The sequence below is a fragment of the Poecile atricapillus genome, chromosome 3, assembly GCF_030490865.1.
Source record: "Poecile atricapillus isolate bPoeAtr1 chromosome 3, bPoeAtr1.hap1, whole genome shotgun sequence".
Taxonomy (NCBI): Eukaryota; Metazoa; Chordata; class Aves; order Passeriformes; family Paridae; genus Poecile; species Poecile atricapillus.
Genome location: NC_081251.1, coordinates 96,764,821 through 96,792,303, shown reverse-complemented (window position 1 = coordinate 96,792,303; position 27,483 = coordinate 96,764,821). Strand labels below are relative to the sequence as shown.

General features: G+C 36.0%; 1 protein-coding gene across 1 annotated transcript in view; it reads left to right on the top strand.

Moving 5' to 3' along the window:
- Nucleotides 1-25,078, top strand: part of GPATCH2 (G-patch domain containing 2) — a 120,319-nt gene extending 95,241 nt beyond the window's left edge. The window contains exons 9-10 of the mRNA XM_058836268.1: nt 9,267-9,349; nt 21,374-25,078. Coding sequence (XP_058692251.1) covers nt 9,267-9,349; nt 21,374-21,543 — 253 coding nt within the window. The 3' untranslated portion in view covers nt 21,544-25,078. The remainder of the gene's footprint in view (nt 1-9,266; nt 9,350-21,373) is intronic.
- Nucleotides 25,079-27,483: the final 2,405 nt, after the last annotated feature.

The window sequence follows — 27,483 nt, the reverse complement described above, 5'->3', positions numbered from 1 at the left end:
TTTCCCATCGTGTCATCTGTTGTTTGGGAAAGAGTCCTAATTTGCAACAGATACAAAACTATTTGTCGAGGTGCAGGTTTGCCAAAAATAAATGAAACCATTAATTACTACATTTTTTGAGCAGCTGTTAATGGATTGGGATAAGAAAACTGTACATTAGACCACTGGTTAATTACAAGAACTGTAATTGTTTAATGTGGCTTTTGTGGAATGAAATTACAATACCAGAGGAGGTAAATTCAGCCAGTTTTTGGAAATTATACACAAACACGTGCACATACTTACACTTCAGAAAAGCAAAGGAATGCATAGCTGTTTTATTAGGTGATCTGCTTCTGCCATCACATGAACACACATTCTCAACAAAAATACTTTAAAATAAAGTCGTATTTAAACACACCTTTTAATTCAAGTGTAAAATTATTAAAGGTAGTAAGTTAATGTCTTGTAACCCCAGAGCTAATAATGCAGGAGATTCAGATACAACATTAAAATCCAAATGTGTTTACATCATTAGAAATTAACAACTAAGCAGTTTTATCTCCTCTTTGGAGTGCCATGAAGCAGTAACTGTGCTGTTATGATTGCTGCTTAATAATATTTGCAGTTCCAGATTAAATTATGTGAATGTTTGAGGACACATTGCTTCCCTCCCTTGTTGTCACCCTCAGGGACAACATTATTCCATCAGTTTGGTATTTTTCTTCTCTGGAAAGGATAAAAGATGGTGCCGTTTTGGGAGAGGGCAATTACTGATTGAGTTTTCTCTACCATGGTGTCTTATTTTTAAGGTGCTGAGGAGATTTTCACTTGGGAGAGGAGGACAGGGTGATGGCTGTTGAATTGTTTCAAAATGTAGCCAGTTTGTGATGCTTTAATTTTATGGAAAGCTTCAAACCTCAGTAGTGGTTCATGGCTAGATTTTAAAGTACCTATTGAATAAATGCTGATTAGTCACCTAATGCCTTGAAAGTATTACCTTTTAACTTGCATAGTGAGATCTTTTGTGAAAATAGCAGAAATTTTAAACTGTGCTCTGTTTTGCAAATACATTTTTCCATGTAATCTGAGCAGATTTTTTTTCCGGCTTTAATGTAAAACTACAAGCTGAATTCTGTTGTTTTTACACTAGAATCTAATATACTTTATAAGGTACATAAACAAGCTACTACATGGTGCTGAAAATTTGTCATTTTAAATTGAATTCCAGGTAGGCGAGTACGTTAACTAACAGGCAGTTAATGTTTTCCTGATTTTAAAAACATGTAAAGTAAAAAGAAAAATCAGATAACCTCTAGAAATTATATACCTCTAGATCCTCCTGATGTACTATCTGGATTGAATTTTTCACCTGAATGAACTGATAGCAAATTTCTCACTTTGAAGTAACCAAATTTTAGCACATGTTGTGCTTGTTTCTCATGTTCAGCTGCATTAGATGCTGTATCTTGCTCTCTTTTTGCATAAGTTTGTGCTCCACAGCTCAAACTTTGTTTGTCTCATCTTACCTATTAAAGTGCTAATGGCATAAGGATAATTTGTGCTTCAGAGGTCTGAAGACGCTTCCTGCTGTGTAAGGTCTGGAGGAGCTGTGCACCAGGGCTTGCACTGTCATTCCACAAACTGTTTAACTGGTTTAACTGTGGTTAAGCAGCTCTGCAGTGAAGGAGGTTGTTTTGCACTCTGGTTTTCCACCAATCAATTGTCCCATCATCTCCCCACCATGAGAAATTTGGTTTTATCTCTGTGTTTCTTCACAGAGACACATGAAAGCTGGATGTTATAAGGATGAAAATGAATAGCTGTGTATGAAGGAAGGGTGGGTTTCCCTCTTTCTGGCTTTATTGCACATTAAATTGTGCAATTTTTACATCAGGTTCCTGCTAATCTCAAAAGGATCTCTGAATATCATATGTGTAAATCAGTATCCCCTGGTGCACATTAACTAAAATTCTGAGGCATAAGCACACTAACTTCTATTTAAGCTGTGATTCTGTATAGTGAGATAAGAGTTTAGAAGAAAATTTGGATAGTTTGCTTCAAATTACATAAAACTTTAATCTTTTTTCTTTCATTTTTGACCTACTGTATTACACACATGGATTTTTAGTGTTGCTTCTTATTCCTTACCTATTTTAAAAGATTTTGAGCACAACACTAATGTTTGCAGTAATTTAACCTAACTATATATGACTGTAATCCAGAACTTTAAAATGTGTTTTTTAAAATCTGTTCAAAAAAATACATTTGTTCTGTACTGAGCTTATTTAGTGAATATCATTCTTGGTAAACAAACATGGAAGAAATAGTGTAGCTGAGTACATTATCAAGTCCTTCCATTAAAGTATCTGTTCAGATCTATGTTTACTGCTCAAGTCATAAAGATATTTTCTAAATCACTTCAGAGCTGGATTGAGGCCCATCTCTCTCAAATAGCAACAAGGTTGTTGCAAGATGAAGAAGCAACCAAAACAATACTTGTTTTAGAATTTGTGGAACAATATTTTCCTGTAACAGGATGATATTCTATTACTGACCTATTTTCAAACTACATTTCACCATTGCACAAATATGAGCTTTATTGTTATGTATTTCTTCACGCGAAACAATAATGGAACTTGACATCAAAAATGTTCAGAAATATTCTAAATTAATATGAAATTTATATTCTAAGTTAGTATAAATATTAATTTCCTGTACTGAAAATGTGAAATCATGTCATTTGTTGAAGAAAGCTTAAAGTTTTTGCTATCTAATTCTTGACAGAAGTGTATTTTTTGGGTTTATTCCTTCAGTGTTCCTTGGTGACTTGTTTGTACACCAAGATATTGGTTTGGATTTGCCTTTGTGTAATTCATATACTTTTGATCAATTCCAACTCATGCCCAATTATATTACACTAAATTAACATAATTCAACAGATGTTGATATTTAAATGTTTTCTGGCATTCACATCTTGGACAGCTGTCTTAGAGCTTGGGGAAAAGGCAAACATTTAGAGTTAAATGCTGAACATATGCTTAAATTACTAATTAGAACCAAGAAAAAACAATGCATTATCCTTTCTGAGGGCAGTAGGCCTCTACTACTGAACTATTATTTTAGGGTCTCTTTTCACAAATAAAGTGAATAAGTGACTTGAGTATGGGTGTCAAATCATACATAGTGATGCTGGTTTTTATTTTCCATCATATACGCTAAAATTATGCCAGTGTGGAGTTGAATGTGTTGATTTGTAGTGTTCAGATAAATTTTGGACAATTACTGTCTGAATGACTAAAGTGCTGCTAAAGATGACAGCAAAGCGTGTGTTAGGATATAGTATTTATTAAGTGATGAGATAATCTCATAGGCCAGGGAAAAACCATATTCTAGTCATTATAGGATTGCACCAGGACCTTCAATAATACAGGTATGTCACCCTTATGCTTGAAGTTATATTGTGAAGAGATTGGCATTGTATGGAAGGAGTTTGATAGAGTTACATGGGTTTATCACATCATTTTAAGATGTAATAAAAGGGAAATAAAGTGCATAGCTCTTCTGGTTAATGTAGTGGTTTTCACACTTGCAGAAGTAGGTGTAGCCATCTATCATACAGATGATGTAATTCTTTAGGCAAGTTTGAAGAAAAGCTTTACTGTTTGTAAAGGATGAGGAGGAATCAAACATGGAACTGATTTCGCCTGAATGTTGTCTGAGAGAAATGGCAAGAAAGCAAAAGAGCAAAAGAAGGCGGGTGAACAAGGAACCATCCCTCTCTAACTGTCCATGGAACACATGCACTACTGCACATGCCACCCTTCTTTGAGTGTTCAGGTAGACATCAGGGCCTGCATTCATGTTTTAACAAGCTGTGTACCACGAAGGAAAGGGGATGTCTTTCCATAAAATTTTCCTTAACCATTATTTTTCATATATTTTTCCTCAGAAACAAACGTGCCTTGCATATTTCAGTGTGATATGAAATCATCATGCATCTGTTCTGTGGTTATATTGATACACATGCCAAAGGCAAAGATTAGGTATTCGTTATACCTAGATAATACAGAATAGTCTTGCCAAATTTACAGCCCCAGTTGCTTAGTACGTGTATTTGGAGTGATACATTTTAATTTAGTCCGTACTTCTGGAGATTCAATCAAATGGAAATGTCGAATTTTATGTTTGTCTTAATTTAATTAGCTATTAGTGTTATGAGGTATTTAGAAAGACATATATAATAGGGTTTTAATGGTGTTTACCTCTAAACGTAGCCTAAGCTGTTCCATTGACTCGGATGCTCTTGAAGCCATTGTCTTCCACTTGTGGTAATTTAGGAATGATCAGTAAGAGTTAAAGTTCCTCCAGACTCCCTTATTTAAGCAGCACTAATGGATGTGTTCCACTAGCCACCAGATACAGCAGTGTCTGCATTTTAGCCATATAAAAACAAGAGGCTGTACTACAGGTCCATTCTGTGTAAGGAGAATCATTTAAGTGATGTTTTTGTGTAAAATGTACTTAAATAATGGGAGGTTTGCTCACAGTATTCTTTGATTTTTAGAAAGTTGAGCTGTTCCACACATTCCTTTTTTTAATCATTTTTTAATTTGTTATTATTTATTAATATTATTGTTTCCCTTGGCTCCACAATTGGGTTGTTTTCTCCATCCTTAACTGCTGCTGTGAACATTGCTTCACACTTTCCATGCTCTGTTTCAGTTTGTAAGAAATTGTCCAGTAATTTCAAGCTTAAAGTGAGTTAAGTCATCCCTACTGCATTCTCCCTGTAATCATACCCATATGAATATCTATTTTTTACCCATGTTTTAAGACTGAGAACTGACAGTTTCAGTTAGATTTCCCTTTCAAAAAAATTCTCTCAAAAAATTCTCCCTTCTAAAATACAAACTAGTTAATTTTTTCCTTTTTGTGATGTCTTGTGAAAGAAGTTTATTTAAAAACTTTCATCAAGCCTCTCCATTAGCTGAAGCATTCAGTGGTGATAAACTTGCAGAGTTCTACAGCCATCTGCAGGAATGCACTGATACTGTGGCAGAACACAGTAGGGTGTCACTATTTACTGTGTGTTTCCTCCTCAGGTGAGAGATGTTAATAGCATTATAATGGATAGGCATTTATTGATCATTACCAATTCATATAATTATGGAATAGAAATCGGTCTTCTTGAAAACATTATTACATCATAATAATTGCTGTATCAGAGTTTGCAAGTTAGTGTACACAAATTTGATACTGTTAAACAAAATATGTTCCTCCATACCTGCCTTCATTAATAAATTTTGGTTTGTTTTTTTACACCTGGGATGATAGTGAGTACAGAAGCAGGTAATAAACCAGAGAACTAGAACACATGTTCAGGAGTATCTGCTGTCCTACAGGCATTTTATTGTGTTTTTCCTCTCAGTGACTGGTGAACTTTTAACTCTGACAGGGGCAAGGGTGAAAACTACCAGTGAAAGAGTGAAGAACCCATTGGGTCCTCAGTTGCTCAGTAGGTTTATTGCATTTAAAGCAGTTTAGGTGTAGGTTCCCATGCAGAACAAGATGTTTATTTGGAGAATGTAACCACATGACCCATGGACTGCAGAGGTCAGGGTAGATAAAAATCTGACATGGCCTGTTACAAAAGTCTTGGAGAGGTGAATGTGTGTAACTGCTGAAAAGGCATTCGTCAAAATTATTTGCCTGTGGAGCTATGAAAATTATGGAAAAACATTGTGTTGTATAGGCAGGTATATAAATGTTTGGGGAGCTTAAAGAGACAATTCTAGACATGTTACCATGGTAAGGGCAATTACCTTAATTACCTTGAGAAAAAGAAATTATAAAGAGATTGCCACTATTTAAGGAGGAAATAGCAAAGTTTCCATCAGAGGGAATGTTTCACAAAAATGTGTAGATGCTTGTGAATTGCTTAATCGTTTGCATGTCATTGCTTCTATAAAAGTGTTTGCTGTATCAAATCTGTGGGGTTTATTTATGGGATTTAATAACTAAACTTTGTGGGGGTTTTTTTATTTCAATAGCTTTTTTCTGTTATTTTTATCACTGCCCTCCCAGTCTGTCTTCATTTTTGAGACTCTTATTTACCATGTAGAAAGGAGAATCTAAACACTGTGTGCAAGATGAAGAATGAATAAAAATTGACAGCAGCTTTTCCAGTGTTTTGTCTAATACGTTGAGGCATGACACAACAACAACAACAACAACAACAAAAATTCTTGGCGTGCTAGTGTAAGTTCACACCAGCCTGGCTTTTGCAGCCCTCTTATTTCCCTCTGCCACAACTTTGCCGCTGCTATGACACTTGCAGGCCTGCTCGGCCGTGGTGCAGCTGATGCCCTGTCCATGCTCATATTTTTCTTATTGACAGTGAGTGTTCTTGCCAAACGCCAGGGACCATAGTCACATCTGTTTGTCTCCTAAGCTTGTCTGAGGCTGCTTGGGAACACTTTTTATCCAGAGGGCAGCTTTAACTAGGCCTAATACTCTGAAAAGCCTCTATTTGTAAATGCACACAATGAGGCGACAAGTTCCTGTTGTCTTTCCTTAAAAATTATTCCATTTGACACTGCTTGCTCTAGTCCCTGTCACCAGCACGTCAAAAGCCAGGTTTTCAGGCAAGGTGGTCTTAACAAGTTTTATTTTTTCCCTAATAAAATGCCTAGCTTCCCTCCAGAGCACTATTTATAAATGATAGCTAGAAGCAAGCTAGGGGTAAGTAGAGAGAAGGCAGGCAAATAGCTTTCTTTCTTTCTGTAATCCACGCTCTTCTGATTTAATGCTAAGAAACATAATGCTGAACCTAGCCTGATTGAGGGTCAGAGTTCTCCCTACTTTATAATACCCCCATTACAGACATTTCAAAATGTACTCTGCAGCTTCACAACTCTGCTTCTTTTTGTCTAACCTGCCAGTTCCAGAGCATTAATAGTTATTGTCTGATGCTCTCTAAATAAATAAATAAGAGCTTTTTGTTTTGCTGTGATTTGCACTGGCAGAGCATATCAAATGTTAAGCCCTGGTGAAGACAAATGCAGCTTTACAATCGCAAGTTGGCCAAACATTCGATGGTAGTGGCCATCAAACTGGGTTTGACAAAGCTTAATTGGTACTCCAGCATATTGTTATTTATTTGCGGTGTAGGGAATTTTTGACGACAACAAAGAAATACCCACTCTCACCTTGGCTGGTGAAGGGGTTGTTGTGATCGGCAAAGGCAAATGATTCATTTCTGCTGAAGGAACAAGGCTGCCTTTCAGATGTTCATTGATTTTAAATTAAAAAGTAACTGCTGTGTTCTACATGAAGGGTGACAACAATAACAAAGTAGTCCTTACTTAGTGTTATTTGTTGCAACTCCATTCCCTGTGCCTGGAGGAAAAGTGGGGAGACCCCAGTACCATAATCTTACAGATCAATAATCTAGATATCTCAATGTAGTGTAACAGATAATCAATTCTGGTAAAATAACTCAAATGCTGCTCACTGTTAGTGCTGTGGCTCAGGTCTTCAAGTTCAATTGCCTGACTTTATTAATTTTTATCTTTCATCCTACTTGTATTCCTGAAGACTTTCTCCTTTTTTCATTCAGAAAACAAGAGTTTAACACTGTAGAACATATAATTTATCACATGATTTATTCTGCATGTTTGATACTAATGTTAAATACTGATCTGTTGGTGATCAGACATCTCAAATATCTTTTCTCTAATTACAGTTTCCCCATATTGTATCTAAATATTCGTTTTCTTTATAGTACAATCAGTTATGAAAGGGTTACACTTCTTTATTTCTTTCTAAATTCAGAACTGAAAATTATCATCCTGGTAGTTTACTAGTTCAGCTGTGTTGAGTTTCTGGATATTAAAATAGGATAAAATTTCATGTTGGAATTGCAAAGAGAATGTGTCTTAAAACAGAGGTAAAAAAGTGTTTGAACAAAGGTTCACTGGCTGAAACTAGAGTGCACTTCTCAGTGAAACATAAGTTTCTTGGAATATTTTATTATTTAAACACAGCACTGTGGGACTTGTTAATTTACTGTGTCTTTTTGGAAGAAAAATGAAGAGGATTTTATATTGTCATCTTACTCATCAAGGCATTGTTGTCATTCTTTTACATTATTGAGCAGATCTGAGGTCTCTCAACAGTATATGACCATTTGTTATTCATTTAGAAGCAGCCCAGCTTTAAAAAGTTTATAAATGCCGTAAAGGGTAAGTCATATATCCACACTGAAACCAGATCCCATGAGTGACAGTGTTACTATGCTGCAGTGGATTGTCAGATGCAATTTTCAGCTTGTAACTGTATCAAAATTCACTACACTTAGGTGGAAGAAACACATTTCTCAGTAACATTTATAGATATATATTAAAATCGTGCAGTTCAGAATTTACTGCATTTTCCCCCACTTCTGTTCTGGTTCTTTCAAAAAAAAAAAAAAAAGTCAGCTACAGATATTCAATTCTGCAGGCATTATGTATTACTTTAAGAAAAATAATGACTGTAATTGTCCTTTGAGATACTATTCCAAAAGTCAACAACTGAAAATTCCAAATTTACCATTTTCTGCCATACTGACTTCTATTAGCTGGGTTTAATGCAGTAGCATTTGCTTGTTTGCCATCCTCTGCATCTCTATCAATTTTCCAGTCTCCAAGTGCAACCTCAATTGTTCAAGAAGCCTACCAGATACTGTGCTTCCATGGTCTTCTCATGATTTGCCAGTGAATTAGAAGAGGATAAATTTTTATGCTACAAGTTTATTTCATGCACCCTTGAAGAGTTTACTGTTTCATGTTTTCTCATTCATTCTTCATCTTACCTTAAAAAAAATTGATAATATTTTCCATGTAATAAATGCTGCTCTGACAGTCAAGCATTACCAGCCAATTGATAACCTACAAACAGCATTGTGATCTCTTTAGATAATTAATCTTAGCTATTTTCCTGTCAGGAGCAACAGTGTTTTTGTTTTATGTTGAGCTAGAAAGATTGCCAGTTTTGAAAATTAAAAAGCATTCCCTTTATATTTATATTTATTCATCCCAGTAACAATTTATGATGCTGCATTTAGATACTGAGGGCTTGTCAACAAACATAATTATGTTTCGATATAAACAAGATTGGTGGCTTGACTGTGCAGCTTCATCTTGGTTGAGAATGTTTTGATATAGGTTCAGATTATACAAGCTGTGTATTTATGTGGCAGTTTTCTTCCTTTGTTAATAGTTTTCTCCTATAATTACTTGCAGGCAAACCAGTGTACATTTAGGATCATTGTGCATGGGAGACATCAAGCGGAGAAGGAAAGCTGCTCCCCTGCCAGGACCCACAGGTAACCAATTTTCCTGGGACAGAGCACAAACCACAAGATGTTAAATCTCTAAATACAAAGCAGTAGGTCAGTGACTTGGTGAAAAGCTTGATAAATTCAGTAACTTCCCATATAACTTCAGATATATTCTAGCCGTATTTATTAATAAAGATTAAGAAATAAGTAGGCTCCCTCCATTCTCCCACAATCATTGCCAATTTCCAGTCCTTTGTAGCACAGCACTTCTGTAAAGACAGTAAATCTTTTTTCATATACTGACACAGCAAAGATTACTGCTTATGTCTCTTCAAACATTACAAGGAGAGAGACCTGAGGCGTCTTGTTTTCTGCATATGAATGCTCTAAAAACCCTGCACAATAAAGTTAGGATGTAAATTCTTGGGTAAACAATCAAAAATGTGGTGATAAAGCTGTGAAGCATAGCTTCAAAATTAGTGCTGTAGATTAAACAGGAAGCACTTGGAAGCACATATCTGAAAGATTTTTACAGATGTGAGGTCACAACCATTGGATGCATTTTGCTGATGTCACAGCTGTGGAATTACTTTTTCAATACTTAGCAGTGATTTATAGGACTCTAATCAGTTTGTTGTATTAATTAGATATGTGCATACTGGAAGGATTAGGTTGTATGTGTGCCCATGTGAGCCTTTATATATATTACTAATATAGAAATCTGGATTTCATGTCCTAGTCATACATAAATTACTGTAGCAACATTTGCGGCACATAGAATTTTCAAATATAATTCAAGTAGATGTCTTTAGAGAAGCCTAACTTGGATTCTAACTGAATTCCCCCTCCTGAAACTTCTTTGTTTCAAACCTCAGTGGCAGAAATAGACCAGGAATAATATTAAAAATGTTATAAAAGCACCTTAGTGGCAGCAGTATGAAAAAAAAGAGAATCTATGGGTCAGCTTCTAAGACTCTGAACATATGTGAACCAACTAAGAAAAATACTTAATGGCTGAAGAGAGAATAATGTAATTATTTCTACAAGGTGATTTTCACTTCACAACTTTCAAGTACTAGAGGATGTCATTTTGTACTGAGAGGTTATCAAGTATCATTAAATTAATTTTATTATTCACTTTACCTTGGACTTTCAGCATTCAGAATTTTATTTTACAAGCTGGCTCCTCTGCATAACTTTGCAAAGCCAATATTTTGACACTAAGGCAAATATGTGGTCATTCAATATTATGTGTCTATGTGTGCATGAACTCACAGTTTTGGCAATTGTTTTGCCCTAAAGTTTGCCTTTATATGAAGAGCAACAGAGAATAACAGTGGATTAAGGTATCACATGAAGTACCTTTTAACTGATGTGCCTTCTTTTCTTCACAAGTTCAAGGTAATATTTTCAATTTGTTGTGATCAGGAGGACTGAGAATTTTTTTTGTAGTCTTAGAAAAGTTTTTCTACACTTCCTCCCTGTGAGTTTTTGAGCTAATAGAACCTTTGGTAAACATTGAATAAGCTTGTACCTATGTATAGGTAATGTAAAGCATTCTAGAGATTATTGCCATTTTCTCAGCGGCTAGCCTTCCTACAGCTGAATTATTGTTTATCCATTGCAGGCCTTGTTTTTTGTCAGTGTTCCATAGGATTTTATGAAAGAAGTGAGGTTTTCTTTTAGAATCAGAATAAAATTTGAAAATTTGAAAATCTGAAAATTTGGATTAAAATAAGAGATTGCTTTTTCAATTATTCTTCTTTTGGTAGTTTTAGTTAGCTAAGATATGGGAATAGAAAGGTTTGATTTTATGTAGAAGAATTTGTGAACTTCTTTCTTGAAAGAAAAAATGGACAGAAGTTGTTAACGTTAACAGAAGCTGGAAACGAAAAAAACATTCTCCTAACAATTATTCATATTTAATATCATTGCAAAACCTGAAAGGCTGTCTGTAAATGGCTCATGTACTGCAAATGTTTTCTTTGCATGGACTGCAAAGTTTGATCTGAATCAATGTGTTGGTAAGAGTATTTGCTAAATTCTCATCTGCATTTGGAAAAAAATACACTGGTAAATTAACTCTTGTAAAAATCTGCACAGTGCTGAAAATGGTCATTTATGCCTTTAGGTTCAGTAGTACTGATGAGAACGAGTGGTGATCCTAACGAGGTATCAAAACGCTTTCCCTGGGTTTGAGTCTCACAAGGGTAGCACCTGCTACATTCAGACACCTTACAAAGCCACAGACTTCTGTAGCAAATAGTGTGATTGGTCAAGCATTTATTAATTGTGACAAGAACACCCAATTTATTTCAGTACTCCAGCTTATTTACTGCTCTTTCACCTTTGTATTTCGTATTGAAAAAGTAAAATGAATATTGATAGAGTTAGATATTGATTTCTAAATTTATAGCCTGTTCTCAGCCTGCAGTCAAAGTCACATACCAAAAGGTTTGTTTGTATTAGTAACAAAGGATGTAGCTTTACTTGTACAGCATTGAGAAACTATTGAAGCACGCAAGTTTGAGCAGCACAGAGCATTTTATAGTTTCAAAAATGTCATTTGTAAAGGTGAAGAAAAGATGTGTTGAATAGCAGTGAAGAAAATGGGAGATAATATAAGCATGGATGGTTAGGAACTGACAATACTGATACAGAAGTGTCATATTCCATCTTTTTTCCTAGGATAAATTTTCTATTTTGTGGATGTTTCATATATCCCATATATGTATGGTTGAACCTAAATAGTTAATTAATCAACTAAAAACTGGTACTAGTAAAAATTGATTACTTCCCACAATTGAAGTATGAGGTGTTGTACATTTTAAATGCTCTTTTTGCATGACTTCTTCCATGAAACCAATATTATTCCAGTGATTCTGTTCACATGTGAGAACAGGTCATTCTCAATGACCTTCTGCCCCCTGTGACTACCTGAGTGGTAGAGCTGTTTCATGTGATACCCTGACATATTTCACTGCAGCAATACAGTGCTCTCAAATTTTTATAAGGACCTTTTAGACAAACTAATCCATTGTCATGGAAATAGCCCTACCAATACTGGGTCCAGTTTAATGAAAATAATAACAAAAATAGCAACCACAACAACAGCAACTAAAATTTGCTAGACAAAGAACATTCTTCACAAGGTAGTGTTATTCTTGAAACACATGTACTGGGAATATTTGCAGTAATTTCAGTCTTAGATTATCTAGTTTAAGTCTCATATCAAACCAATAGGTGCTATGGAATTTTAGATACCATACACTGAATATGCATTTATCCCAGTTCCTTTTTAATTGACTTTTCTGTACAGGATTTTTTTATTTTTATCATTTCCTGTTAAATCCCTGAGATATTTTAGATTTTTATGTTTTTTTAATAACTAACCTCTAAGTCTTAAATGTTGTGGGAAAGATCAAATTCTGCTTCACATCTTGTATGTGTATGCCTTGTGAAAATTAATCTATTTCTATTTATAAACAGTCTTTACTTTGGTGTTGCATTGTGTGGTGTACACTTTGGAGCAGTGTTAAAAACCTTAAGAAGTCAATTATATGAAGAGAAAGCTATTTTGTATTTAACATGTACAAAATGTTTATATAAAATAGATAAATTACTATGTGTGTAATGGGCACTTTAATACTTACCTTTTGCAAAAACAAATTTCAGATGTCATATTCTTTATCTAGTTGGCAATGTTGCATGCACATGCTACACTTCAGGCTGGTCCTGATTGAAATGACCAAGTTAAAAGTCTCATTTTAAAGAATGTGTTTTAATGAAAAATATGACAGTTTCTTAATTACAGCAGAAATACTGAGCACTGCTATAATGCCATCATGACTCACTTTAACAAGGTAATCAAAAGGGTACATGTTTTCATTCCTTTTTAAAAATTGCCGGTGGAACAGCTAAGCAAACTATTTTGCTGATGCTTAATATGTCAGTGATTAAAAATCAGACCTGAATATCTGCAGAACCAAAATGATGATTTGAAAAAGATTGTGATTACAGTGTGATAACAGAGGTGGCTGAGGCTAAGTTTGTGGTGAAGGTCAACTTAGTGCGATAGTTTCAGAGGAAAGGTAAACTTTTGGGTACTTGGATCAATGGACCATAAATTTCCAAAACTTTGGATAAACTACTATAAACCTGTTTTCTTTTTAACTTGATTCACTGCTTTTCTGTCTACCAAATGTACAGCTCTGTAGGGAAAAATCCCTTGTCACGGGGCAATATAAAATTGGCATGTTGTGAATTCTTTCATTGCACCATTTCTTATCCTTAGTCTGCCAAAGTCCTTCCTGGCATACACTTCATGCTGACTTGGGTGTCCAGCCCATGGACACTCATTTTTCTTTGTTTGGTATCTGCAGCAAGTTAAATTTTAGGGACTTCTTTCGTGTTTCTTTTGTTTCTTCTACCAAATTGTCTCACTAAACTAGAAGTTAAAAGATTGCAGAGTGCCATCCAATATTGAAACCTGCTGTCCCTTCACAGTAAAAGGCTTTCTGTGTTGAGCTTGAGATGGCTAATTCAGGCAAGGCATCTTTCATATAAGCACCAGAGTTCAGAAAGTTCACTAACAAACTTCAGAAGACCTACAATTCAACCAGAACAAGCTTATCTTGGAAAGTTGCTGATGGGTTTCTTGTGATCTAGAGAGAAGACAATATTCTACAGGCTGTACACACAGCCACTATAAAGTCAAGAAGAAACATTCCGATTGATAAGGATGACTGTACCTGTCTTTTCTAAGTGCTGTTGTCTTCTGAAATGTGGAAGCTTCAAAAATAATTCCCTGAATTACTCTGGGAGTCTTTCCTAAGATAGCTGTTTCTGGAAACCATTCAAATTGCTTCTGCTGGGAGCTGAACTTCATGATCCTTATGGGTCCCTTCCAACTTGAGATGTTCTGTGATTCTGTGGATTCTTTGGTTTCATTTTCAAGAACCATAAACCAGGTGACCAGAGAATATAATCAATGAGAGCACCTTTAGTATAGTGGAAATTTGGGGGGGAAAAGAAGGCTAAACCAGGCATTATTTTCAAGTTTCAAAGGTATGTTTCATTAAACAGTTGTACACTTGAGGACTATCTTTGAGTGAAACAAAAATGTCAGTAGGGAGGCTTACCCTCAAGGGCAGCTATGTGCTCTGCAAGTTCTGCACAGTCTTTGCCACATATCATAATAAAGTGGAGTCACCTCCTTTTTATGTGCAGTTTGTGAGAACATCACCTTCCTCAGATGGGCAAATGTGGCTTTCCTAGAACTCAACCAGTAAAAAAAGTACCTGATATTTTTGTCTGTCAGTTTTCGGTTGGTAATTACAAAGGATTTTTGTTAAAACACTGATGGTTTGGCAGTTAAAATGTGTATTTTTTCCTCAGTCAAGATAACTTCTTATCCCAGCTCTCCACAACAACCTCTCAGTTGCTGGTGACTAGGTTTTCTTTCTTCTGAGAGAATAAGGGAGCACCTCTGCAAACAGTCCCTGGTAGAGATTATGAAAAAAACCACTTTTCTTAAAGGTTTTTCAGCATATGATTCACTTTTTGAATAAGGAGGGAGGTCTGTACCTAAACCTGATAGCTTTATGCAGAAGGTTTTAGCACTTCGGAGGAATAAAAATATCTGTTTACCATGTGAGAAAATAAAATTCATTGATCAGGTTTCCAGTGCAGGCAAGATTTCTGTCTTTCTGTAAAAGCCTTGCAATTGGTGCAAAAGATAAAAGAAATAAAACCTGTTGTACATATTCTGGATTTCACAAAGAAAATTTTTGCTTTGGATTTCCACTGGGTTTCATTGTAAGGCTGCAAGTCTTTCTGTGAAAACAAGGGAATGCTTATCAGATGGGATTCATTTGATGAATTTTGTGAGGTTTAAACAGAACTTTGGAATGTCCCCCAGTGAGAATGCTTCTTCCAAAGTGCCATCCAGTGATAGCATTTCTGTCATCAAAGACAAGGCATAAAACAAAGACCTTTGGGCTGAAGTGAAAAGACAGTTCTGGGTATTCAAGAGATTCCCCTTGCAGAGGAATAAATGGCAGTCTAAAAATACCAACTCTTCCAACCAATTTTATAGCAGCAAAAACTGAATGGGGAAGAAGTTTCACTCCACACACAGTGTAATCCAGTAAGGAATGAAAGGAGAAGGGCACCTGCAAATCCGATTCCAAGTGATCTGTGTTTCTGGATAACCAGTTGTACCTAAAATTCAGCATCACAATCTTCCTTGGTGTGTGAATTTATGTTTATATGTTCAGAAGAGCTGAACAGAGATTTAAATCTAGAGTCTGTGCTTCCATATAGGGTGTGTTTACCCAGGCCACATTTAATACCCTTTGAGATGGTGTAGTAGGAATGAAACTATGGCAGGGCAGACATCAGCAAAACTCTGCTGTGGATACAGGATAAATACAGGGGCTTCCAGCAGCTGCTGAAGTCATAGCTGTGTCCTCTCTGCTATTCTTAGCTCTCTGTTAGCTAGAATAAAATTCAATGCAAGCAGACTCACCTGAATATAATAATTCTAAGATTATTCTTTAGACAGTCTTAGATAGCTCAGTGAGAGGGATGTGTAAAAGTCTGGTGAAATAATGCAGTCTCTTATATTAGCTAAATAGCTTTCATACCATTCTCATAGCTGAGTTGGTTTAGTTTTGGTTTTGTGTTTTGGATTTTTTTTTCAGTAGGTACACAGCCATATGTACTGAATTTTGAAAACCACTGCAGGTAGTGAGTTTTAAAATCACCATACAGCTGTTGGCTGTGCTTCTGAAGCTGTGTCTGTGCAATTACCCAAAACAATTTTAAGAACATAAACATCTAGGCACTCTGATTCCCATTTTGCTAGTTAGAGAAAGCTAGCATAAAAAGATAGACTACAGCAATGTATTATTCTGATTACTTTCCTTATGTATCAGGATCAGTCCTTACTGGTCTGAGCTCATTTGTCTGGTGAGGAGTCAGAAAAGAAAAAGAATAGATGAAATATTAAATGCTTTCAGAAAATGAGGGGGAAAGTACACCAGCTTTTAAAGAGAATCAGCATGTATCATTTCTGCTTCCATTGGCTGTTTATCCAACATCAATACAACACTTTAGGAGCCAAATTACTAAACAAGCTGCCAATTAGGCTTGCAGTCAGCTGGATAGATTAGTGGCTAAGAGAGGCAGATACAAGATTTTCATCTCTTGAGCCAATTACGCAAGTGAATTACCATCCACAATGCTCCTTGGAAGATTTGAGGTAGAAAAGACTGACTCTGCTGTGATAGACATAAGTGGGATCCAGGGTAGGGGGTAAGGGTTAGCAGGCCATGTATTGCAAAAATTACCCAAGCAAAAAGAGATCCTTCTAGGAAAGGATTTAAAGGATTTAAGGCTGCTGGGAGCGATAGAAGAGGAAATAATAGTTGTGGTATGCTCTGTGAAGGCAATGCTGCTGTTCTGCTCACAAGTCTTAATCATACCAAAGCAAGATGAAAGGGCAAGACTATATTTATGTACAGTGTCATTTTCTCAGAACTGTTTAAAACCCCGTTTTCTTAACATCAAGAAATAGTTTGGTGGCCAGAGATGAAATTACTTCACTATGCCTTCATTTGTTTCTTACAGCTTTGGGGGGGGTTGAGAGGGGAAAAAAGAAGCACAACAAAAAATCCACACATTTTCTTAAATAAGGGTTATCTGAGAGCTTGATCCTAGCTGTATTCTGGTTTTATTCAGCCCAATATAAGCCAAACATGCTTGATGTTAGTCTTATCCAGAAACTGGACATACAAATAAATACTGTCACAATAGTGGTTTATGAGGTCACTGCTCCTTTATTATTCTATAATAAATTATAACTTCAGTGATGAGCTTTGAATTTGTAGAAGCATTTTGCAAATAAAATGGGTCTGTCGAATCAAAACTGTTCATAGGCTCATTTGTTTCATGCTGACAGTGTTGTACACTGGTGTAACATTGTTTCTTAAATATGAAACAAATTTAAAAGCTGAACTTTTGCAAGCTGCTGTATCCAAAAATGATTAAACAGATGTGGAGCCTGCAGCAGCATTAGACCTCTGATCTGATTTTAGCTTACAGATGGAATTAAATTAATTCATGGCAATCACTGTAAAATCAAGGGTATGGCACTGAATGCTAGTGTACTGTTTAACCAGGACATACCTGTCTCAACAGCTGTTTAGAAAAAATTACATATCTTTATTTTTCACTGAAACCTGCCTTCAATGCCATCATAAGTATCATACCAAAATTAAACAAATGTGATGAGTTTTTTGCTTTTCACTTCCCAGTTTTGTCACTTACTACTCACAGATTTCATATTCCATGTATGTAAGGTCATATGCATAAAAAATTTAGACCTTGAAGTGTGTCTGTTCATATACACAAAAATTTTAGGACTGTCCTTTTTTTCTTTCAGCTGCCAGTATTGCAGAGAGAAGGAACATAAGCTGAGGGTATTTTACAGTGCTGTCTTTTCAAACAAATTACTGTACCTGAATGTTTGTTCCTCCCTCATATCATGGCAGCCTCTTCTACATGCAGACACTCATCTACCGATCAGGAACCAGTTGTTAGGGTTTCTAAAAACATTTCAGTCTGCCGAGAACAAAAGGTGTACTGCACAGGAGATTCCTACAAATTATTAGTGCAGAGACATCCTTGTAACTCTTGGAAACCTCATACAGCAATAAAATTAGAAAAGCAAATCCTCACTTTTTTTAAAAACTTTTTTTTTTTTTTTTCCAATAATCTGATTCTGCACAGTTATTTTTTGTGGGACAGCACAATGGATTGGTTTTGCTCTTGCTCCTGGGTGGGTCAGGACTGAACACGTCCCAGAGGTAGCACAGCCCTTTTCAAGGCCATGTGCTTGGACCATTCTCTCTAACAGGCCCTACCGGCTAGTCCAAGAAGTGCCATAGGCATGAATTAAAAACTGAACTTGAAGATGAATATTGCAAGGACAATTACTGCTTTTAATTAGAAAATAAAAGCCCAAAGCACGGGAATGGGGGTCAGGGGAATAGCACACAGTGTAACATGATTTTTAAGAGCTCTCCCCCATCATGCAGTCTATCAGCAATGCAAATGTTGGGGGGTTTTTCCAACCTGCTGATTGCACATGAAATTGAGAAAGAGGGCAATACCACTACCCGTATTCTTTGGATTCAAGCAGAATATGTTGCATTACAGATAAATTTTTCAAGTGATGGGTGAAAAATTGCAGGAATGTTAAAGGCAGACAGACATAGATAGTATTCATATAAAAACTAACTATACTGCAATAGAATGGCCAGGGTATATTAAATATTTTCCACAACTCAAATAAAAGCAATCTGTATTCGCCTCATTTATGAGAAGGAGTAATTAGTCAATTAGTAATATAGGCAAGATGGGTGGGTTTTTTGTTTTGCTTTATTCTTATTGCAATACAAAGCCTCCAAACACATTATCCTTTGGACACTGTATGTTGTTTGATTGTTTGTCCAAAAGTAGGTTGCGAAACCCAAGTTTATGGTGGCTTCTCTTTTCTTTCTTTTTCTTTTTTCTCCTTTTTTTTTTTTACTTGATGATATACAAGAGTAAAACAGGGCTCTTGGGGAGAGCATGTATTTTAATAGGAGATAGAAAAGTACATACAGTGGAGGGGAAAATAGTTACCGCATACACATTCTAGAAGTACTTATATGTCTTTAAAAACAAATTATTCCAATTATCCTGTCATGGGAAAACAACACTGAACTGCTTCAAAAGGTATCAAAAATAGAAGCACCAGTTTACTAAATAATGTGTCTGGGTACAGAGTGTCCTTTCATATATCTTCTTTGTGAGGTTCCTCTGGCTGTCTCATGAATTGAAATTCATATAGAAAGATACATCTGTTACAGGAAGAGGTCTGTGGGGTTTTCCCCTGAATAGACTAAAATGAAAAAGCTGTTTATGTTGTCTCAGGCTATACCTTGCTTACTGTTCCAGCAGCATTGCTGCCTCTCCCTAGGCTGCGTTATGAACGGTTTCATATTTCCAGGTTTTAGGTGTCATAAAATACACTCTTGTGCTTGCTCTTTCCTGCTTGGCAGGTCTGTTGGATCTCTCTTCCCCTTGAAGTTTTCCCCTTAATTGTTCCACAAACATTTACTGGAATGGTTCTTCATTTCTTACCATCACTTCTTACAAAAAGTGGACCAAAACATACTTCCAGGGTTTTACCTGCGAAGCATACCAGAACTTTTGTTGAACAGTACCCTTTTTTCTTTCCCTTTTTTTTTTTCTTGAGCTAGAAAGTATAACTGGGAAGGTTGCAAAGCCTGTGTTGTGTATGCCAGGCAGTGCCAGGGACTCGTTTGTATGAAAATTGCCTCTGCCTCTGGGGGTCTGAAAAGAAAGGAAGTCTTGGACCTTGAATTTTGTGCTGGTCAGTTCAAGAGAAACCCTCTTGGGACTGGAGGCTGCTGACTTAAAAGCCTCTATTTTAAGCCTAGCATTAAGCATAGCTTCAAACCAGTATTAAAGGATGCCTTCCCTCAATGCACTCCTTTTTTTCTTTGACTCAGGGACTGAGATACTAGAAAGCAGTCTGCCTTTTATGTAGCTAGTGTTTTACTGAGTATGAACAGCTCTATAGTGGATAATGTTGGAGTACTGTAAATTCATCATCACAGTCATCATGAGGTTTTTAATGTGCACCTCTCATTTTGAATTTCTGTCTGTGTAGACAGTTTCCACTGTGGGACCTTGCTTTTTGTGTGTGTGTGATAAATAAGGCTTTTTAGAAGCTCATGTTCAACTTTTTTGTATTCTTGTTTAGTAAATTAATATAATGATAAGGCAGCTGCTTGTCAGTGTAAGTTCTTGGCTGAAGATATTATAGTCTCCAAAAACTCAGAATCACAGTCTTCTAGTACAGTATTTTTCAAAAAGTAACAGGCATAATAAATAGGTAGAAAATTAAACAGATAGTTTTGAAGGTATCTATTGGTACATTGAGGGTTTTTTTATTTGTTATTGGGGCAGGGAGATATTGAATAATGCTGAAAACAAAATCCAGCTATCTGTGTGCAACTGCTTGTGTTCAAAAACTTAAGTCCTTTTTAAAATTGTTTGTATGGTGGCACTTGATAAATTTTAACACATATTCTTGAAATAACTATCCCTTGCACAAGATGCTTATATTTAGAAGGCTTATCCATGCATTATCTCCAAACTCTGGCTTGGGGAGTTTGGTTGATGAAGGGGAAAAAACTGCTTTGTTATTTTGACTTCACTTTTTTTTTTTTTTAATGATGCACTAATGGGGAAAAAAAGCCCTTTCTTTTAAAAAAAATTAATCTGTTATACTAAAAAATATATACTAACATTTGCAATGTTGGCGCTCTTTTCTGTGGTATGTGTGCAGCTTTTCTCAAAGATCTCAATGCTAAGAAGAAGAGAATGTAAACAACACTTAGCAAAATTGAAAACACTAAAAGTAACCTTGTACATATCAAATCTCACTATGTTAAATAAATGAGAAACTAAGTAAAAGTATTGCTGAATTTCAGAGTGGTTGAGCACCTGTCTGTACTGTTTCTGTAACAGCTATAATTGTTTAATCAGAACTTATTTATTGGGTTTTCTTGAAGGAGATCATTGATAAATATTACTAATAACAGAGTGATGGTCATGTTACTATGATGTGTCTCAGTAACTGCATAGGACTAGAAATTCATGTGATCTTGACAATGTACTTGTAGACATCTGCAGGTGATTTATATTCTTTGAGGCTGATGTGAAATCCACTGTATTGGAATATAATGTGGCAATATTTGTCATATGTAAAAACAGAATGAACCTTCAGAAGCATTAAAAATAAAAGCATAAGACTGTATTATTTAGAATAATATGCAGTCAAGAGGTCAACATGCACAAAGACAGCCTGTTCTAGAAACCTGTTAGATGAATTAGGAGAATAAGAAGGTTTAAAGGTTTACGGGAGATTATCCTGCTCTTCTCCACATGGCAGGCAGTGCTGATTAATGCTGTGTATTTCTTTAATCTCAGGGTTTGTAGGTGAAAACACCCAACCAATCCCAGAAAACAACATTGGGAGCAGAATGCTTCAGAGTATGGGCTGGACCCCAGGCACGGGCCTTGGACCAGACGGCAAAGGGATAGCAGAGCCCATACGAGCCATCCAGAGACCCAAAGGACTTGGACTTGGATTTAGCTGACAGAGACAAAAATAAAGCTCAAAAATAATTTAAAAAGGAAAAAAAAAAAAAGAAAAGAAAAAAATGGCAAACATATTATTTGTTGTGATCGGCAAATCCAGATTTTCTTCTCTCAAAGATGGCTGAAGCTTCACACCAGCTCCACCAGCTGCAAGGTACAGCCGCAGTGACAGAACCGGCATTCGAGTCTAACTTCATAATGGTGCTAAAATGTACAAAAACTTCTACTTTTTTATTTTCTGTGGTCTTAAGGTTTGTATTAAGCATAAAATTGCATAAAATTCAGTATATTCACTTTTTTTTTGTAAAAGCTTCTGACACAAGAGGTTTTAGTATATAAGTAAATTTTGTTTTGTAAGTGTAGTTTCATCTCAAGAGCCTTGATAAGATTTGTTGAGGAAAATGGAATTTTTACAGCTATTGTGGCTCCCCCCTTTTCAGGCAAAGTTTCCAAACCTGGTATTTATAGTGTTTAACAATATTTGAGTATAAGCTGTCATTATGGCCATACTACATACATGTTTCCCACTGGAAGGTGATATGGTATGCAATTTTGTCTAAGAGCGTGAAGAACAGCTTTGTTGTCATAGGAATGCCATTCCAGCGCCATTTTCTGGCAATATATTACTGTCTTCCACATTTAAGCTGAAAAGAAATGTTTTTATACTTGTTTTTACATTTATGAAATTATCTTTCCTCAGCAAATATTTTACAAAGTTAAAGTTTACTCTGACTTTGGCTTTCCCTTCATATTAATAATCCTCAGTGTTGCCACATTTAAGAATAGTTTGGGCTTTGAAACAGGAAATTGTATTTTAGGGATGACTGTTTCAGTGTTTTTCTGGGGTTTGGCACATTTTAAACAATGCAGTGTTCAACATGGTGTTAATGTTTGGCTTGTGACCGTGCTGTTGCCAATGAGCCACAACCTTTAAGGATCATGAAGGAAAAAGGGCAAGGAGAAGCAGGATTAGGATGGAGGAAAGGAAGGAAAAAGATACTTTGATGGCATCTCACAAATCTAAGCTAGCAATTTAAAATCAAGAGGGATCATTAAGTGTTTTAATCAGTATCCTAATGTATCTAATGTCAGCAGAAGCAATTTCATTAAGCACCAACCAATCAAGCTCCTAGGGTACTTATTAGTGTGCTGGATAAAACAAATTCCACTTTAAAATTAAATGATAGGGCTGAAGGAAACTGTTTTTCAGATGGACTGAGGAGAAAATCCTGCCCCTCTCACCACCCATGCCTGTAGTAGCTGGCAATATTTGCCCTCACTGCAGAAGGAACAGGATTTGATTCTCTAGTCTTTTTTTCTTCAGGAGGATGATCTCCCTTCCACAGCTCCCACGCTGCAGAGAAAAATACTTAGTTCCAGATGCTTGCAAAGATATTTCTTTAGGATAAAAAGAGCACAGCTTTGTTCATGCAACTGTGAAATATAGTGATTAATTTTAAGACGTGTTTTTATTACTTTCCTTTTTCTCGCAGCTTCACTCATTTTTCCAAGAAAATAGTAGCAGGAAGAGAAATACCAGCAGCATTATGGCATTAAATTTTCTTAAAAGAAATGTTCATACTTTCCAGTGTGATTACTGTCAGTTTGGGGACGTTGTTTTACCGTACCACCATAGTGTAGAGATTACAGACTAGCACCTAATGTTGTTTTTATGTTGGTTGAATGTACATGTTCTCTGAGTTTCAGGAAGACTATTTATTGCTGTTTAAATACTTTATATGATTGTGTGGTTTGACTTTTTAAAATTATAAGAAATTTTAAACATAATTGGGATTTATACAACAAAACATATACTTTTTATTGTAAAGTTTTGGGGCATAGTATGATGTGAGTTCAAATTTCTCTTGCACAACTGAACCTGGTTAAATACATTCCATATCCAAAGAATTTCAAGGCCACATAATTGCAAAGGGACAAGAGCTTGGAATTCCACAGCTGGCAGAGGTGCCCACTTGTGTGTTACTACAAATAATGAGTTACTGTGGCTTGCACCTGTTTTGTCAGTGCCATGCACTCCTGAGAGCAAGTGAACTCTGACAACCTTTTTGTTTTGTACACTACAATCAGAAATCCCTTTAAATCATTTTCAACGTGTGAATTGCATAAGTGAATCTTTTAAGATCTGTTTGTTATAGCTCTATCTGAAGAACTGTGAAGGAATACTTAGTCTGTTAAAATTCCACTGTTTTGCTTTAGTTCCAACACCTGCGTGTCTTGGACTGGAAGTATGGCACCTATAACACTTCTTTGAAGTATTTCTGTGCAATTTACCGTAGCAGTAGTTTCTCAAGAAATAAGTGTAGAGCTCCAAAAGTACTTTAAAGTGTTTCCTGTTTTTCAAAGGTAAGAAGGAAATAATGGATACATGTTGAGGGAAAACATCTTTAGCTCATTCAGCTCTTTTTTCATGCATTCCTACAGGTGCAGTGAAGCAGCCAGCCTAGTAGACAGTCATAATGGAAGAGCTATGTAATCAGATTGAAAATCTTAGAGGTTTTTGCTTTAAATCAGCCTTTTAGTGAGAATCTACTAGACATTAAGTTTAGTTCAACTGGTTTTGATATAGATACACTCTGTTTTTCCCAGGTATTATCAGTAGATGCCACAGCTGACAGTATACTTTATTTGCTAGAAGCTGTAGAACAAAGTGATTTATTAAAATATCTTAATGTAGTGTTTTGAGATATTTTCTGTGCAGTAAAAATTCCCATTCTGACTCACACTGTGATTTTGTTTTCATATTTCCACATCTCACAGGAGTGGTTTTAAAGATACACCAGTAGTGTGATTTTGCACAGTTAAAGCTAGTGTTAAGAAACAAAACAGAAATTAATGACAGGGTTTTTTCTTTTTTTTTTTTTTCTAAGACATTGCAATGTTATTTGGCTTTGAAACAGGTCAAAATACTTGGATTTACAGTTCGTTTTCTTCAGATATTTCTATGTCTAACCTGCAATCATACTATGATACCTGCTATAAAGCTGGCACACATTATTTTAAAATACATATACAGGTTTTTTCTTAAATAATAATTCTTCATGCCTGTGATACTGAAGTCTTTTGCCTACATAAATAAATATGGGATCATCTTGTATCTAAAAGTTGTCATCCATAACTTGCCAGATTCTTTCCATTTAAATATTTGAATCAGTAGCTCAGCTGTTGCCATAATATTCTTCCTCTGAAGAATGTTTAGTGAAGAGACGTTGCCTATTATCAGCACTGCGTTTTGCTACATGTTCCATGGTGTCCCAAAGTTCTGTGAATTGAGCCATTAAATGTTAATAAAAGAAACCCATGAGCAGTATCTTATTTCTATATAAATATTTGTCGGAGTCAGAAGCATTATCAATATGCTTGTTTTAACAAGTTTGTCCCTTCATTTGTCTTTCTGCAATTAGGTCGATAATGGGTGTAGAACATCAGTAAATAGCTAAATGATATGTATAGTACGCTTTGCTTTAACAACACAAATGCAAGATGAAATAAAATAAATAGACTCAATTCCTCGTGGGTGTTGTATGTTCTTTTATTTAAACTGCCCTTTTCAATAGTGTTGTTATTGCACAGGTGAGTACAAAAATGTGCTGTTTCTGGAAATATAATTAAAGTGGATAATGTAGTGTACCAAGCAAAGGCATACTATGTTAAGCTATTACACTGCCTTTTATGTACCTTTTTACTAGTACTTTTTTCCTAGCTTATTATCCCGCTGAAGAGGTTACACCACAATGTCAGGAAATGCCTCGTTTAAGATGTTTGTTATCATATTCTTCTAAGACTTCTAAGTACAAGTTCCCTTCACTCCTTAAGTATGTGTTTACTTTGATAACCATGGCAGGTCCTTGTGCTTTCTCTTCAAACAATTCTCCAGAATTGTTCCTCCAAGGAAAACTCACACAACCTTTTTTTTATTTTCCCTCTCCCCATGCTCCCAGGGCGCTTTCAGTAAAGGCATATCAGAAGTGGGAATCCTTCCCCTCTTAGTCAAGAAACTTTCTAATTAGACTTCCATCCCTAGCAGAGTTTTCAGGAGCAGTGGGGTAGCTGCAAAAGGGTTACCACCTTGCAACTGAGCACACTAAGTTGTTTGGGTTTCTTAATAGTTCTCTTCTGTCCTACAACAAAACAGATATTGGAGCTATTTTGACCATGTCACTTGTATTTGAATATTCAATCATTAAGTAAAAGGCTGAGTATCACTGAGATTGTGTAAGCTTGATCTCCCCCACCAATGAGAACTGGTTTTTAACAGCTATAAAAAGTGGTTTAAATAAATATAAGGTATTCCATCTATAGAAAGTTGGTATTTTGACCTGTTTATAACATTGCTATGATGACTGTAAGTATTGGGAAGTTTGACTTCTGAAACTGTGAGTATAAGTCATTAGCCTCTGAGGGATGTATGTGTTATTGTAATGCATTTGCACTGATTATATACATGACCTTATTGAAATATAATTCAGAATATTTCATCATAGATATGTTCATTTCAGTTGTGCCTTGTCCATAGCATTGTCTTGCCTCCTTAATACTTGTCTGTTTTTCTGAAAAACTGCAGCTCTGTGTATGCTTTTAAGTGGTAATACCCAGTGTTTCTTCTCTTGAAACATTATCTCTTGTATATGCCAGGTGATGCAAATCAAGATTTTCTTTAGTTTCTGCTACTCTACAAAAGTTGCTTTTCTAGCCCCTCCCTAAGCCAGATTCCTGAAGGGCCACCTGTTGCCTTCATTAGTTGTTGGAGATTTTGACACTGAGAACTTGAGATTTCTTTGTCCTTGGCCAGGCTGTTGTGTTGGTCCCTCTCCTTCTTGTGGCCCCAAGTCAGCAAGAGATTTGTAATTCCTTGTGCACCTATCTGCCATTGGCTTCAAAATGTGAAATACTACTTAAGTCTAAGAATAAGCAGCATGGGAGAATTTGCAGACTGAGGCTGTGACTTTCTTCCTTGTGAAAGATACAGGTCCTTAATTTTCCATGGCATCAGAGTTCCCTCAGATCCCAGCTGCCTGTTTCCAGGATGTTGCTGGCCCACCTTTAGTACTGAGCTCTTCTAGAGCTGCTGGAATGTACAGGTTAGCTGGTGGTCATGTCAATCCTTGCAGTACCCAGGGCAATACATCCCAGCAGTGTGGGGAGTCAGGCTGCCATGGCAGCCTGGAATATCTTTATTTTGCATAGTTCAAAATTCTGTAGGTGTGATAGGGTCAATTCAAAAGGATTTTTTGTCAATTCAAAAAGGATATAGCAGGAAAGTAAGAATTGCAGATATCAGAAGGGAACAAAAATCACTTTTGAAGCTGTGATGCAATGAGAAGTTTGAAATTTCTTAAATTTAGGGCAGATGAGTAAGGGGAGTCAGATACTCACAGAAAGAAAACACAAATGTTCCAAGCAATATTTTCTTTAATTTAAAAGTAGGGTGTTAGTGTTTGCCAAAACAGGCTCAATATTTTGACCCACCACTGAAGAATGCTGAAGCGGTTTTAATGCCTGAGGTAAGTTAAGCTTGTCACGCATCTACTCTTGAATCCTAGAAACTTTCTCTGAGAGTCAGTTTATTCTACACCTGTCCACACTCAAACTTTCTCCGTCTTCTCAAGCTGCTTTATTGTTGGTGTTGGACCTCAGATTGCTCCCTGCATATCCATTCCCATGAGTTTTGTTTTTTAATGAGGTGTGATTTTTTTAATTCACTTCCTTGCAAGTTACCTATAAGTTGTTTCAACTTACTGTCCTACAAGGTAGATTTGAGTAGTTCAAGGAGATTCTTTGAAGAATCAGCACAAATGGGTTCTAATTTTTCCTCCCATAAAATCTTTACACATTTTTTTGATGTCTTTGAAGACCACTGCTGCTGTTTGTCATTGCTTTCTCTCTTACACAAACTTGGATGTTTTCTTACAGAATACTGT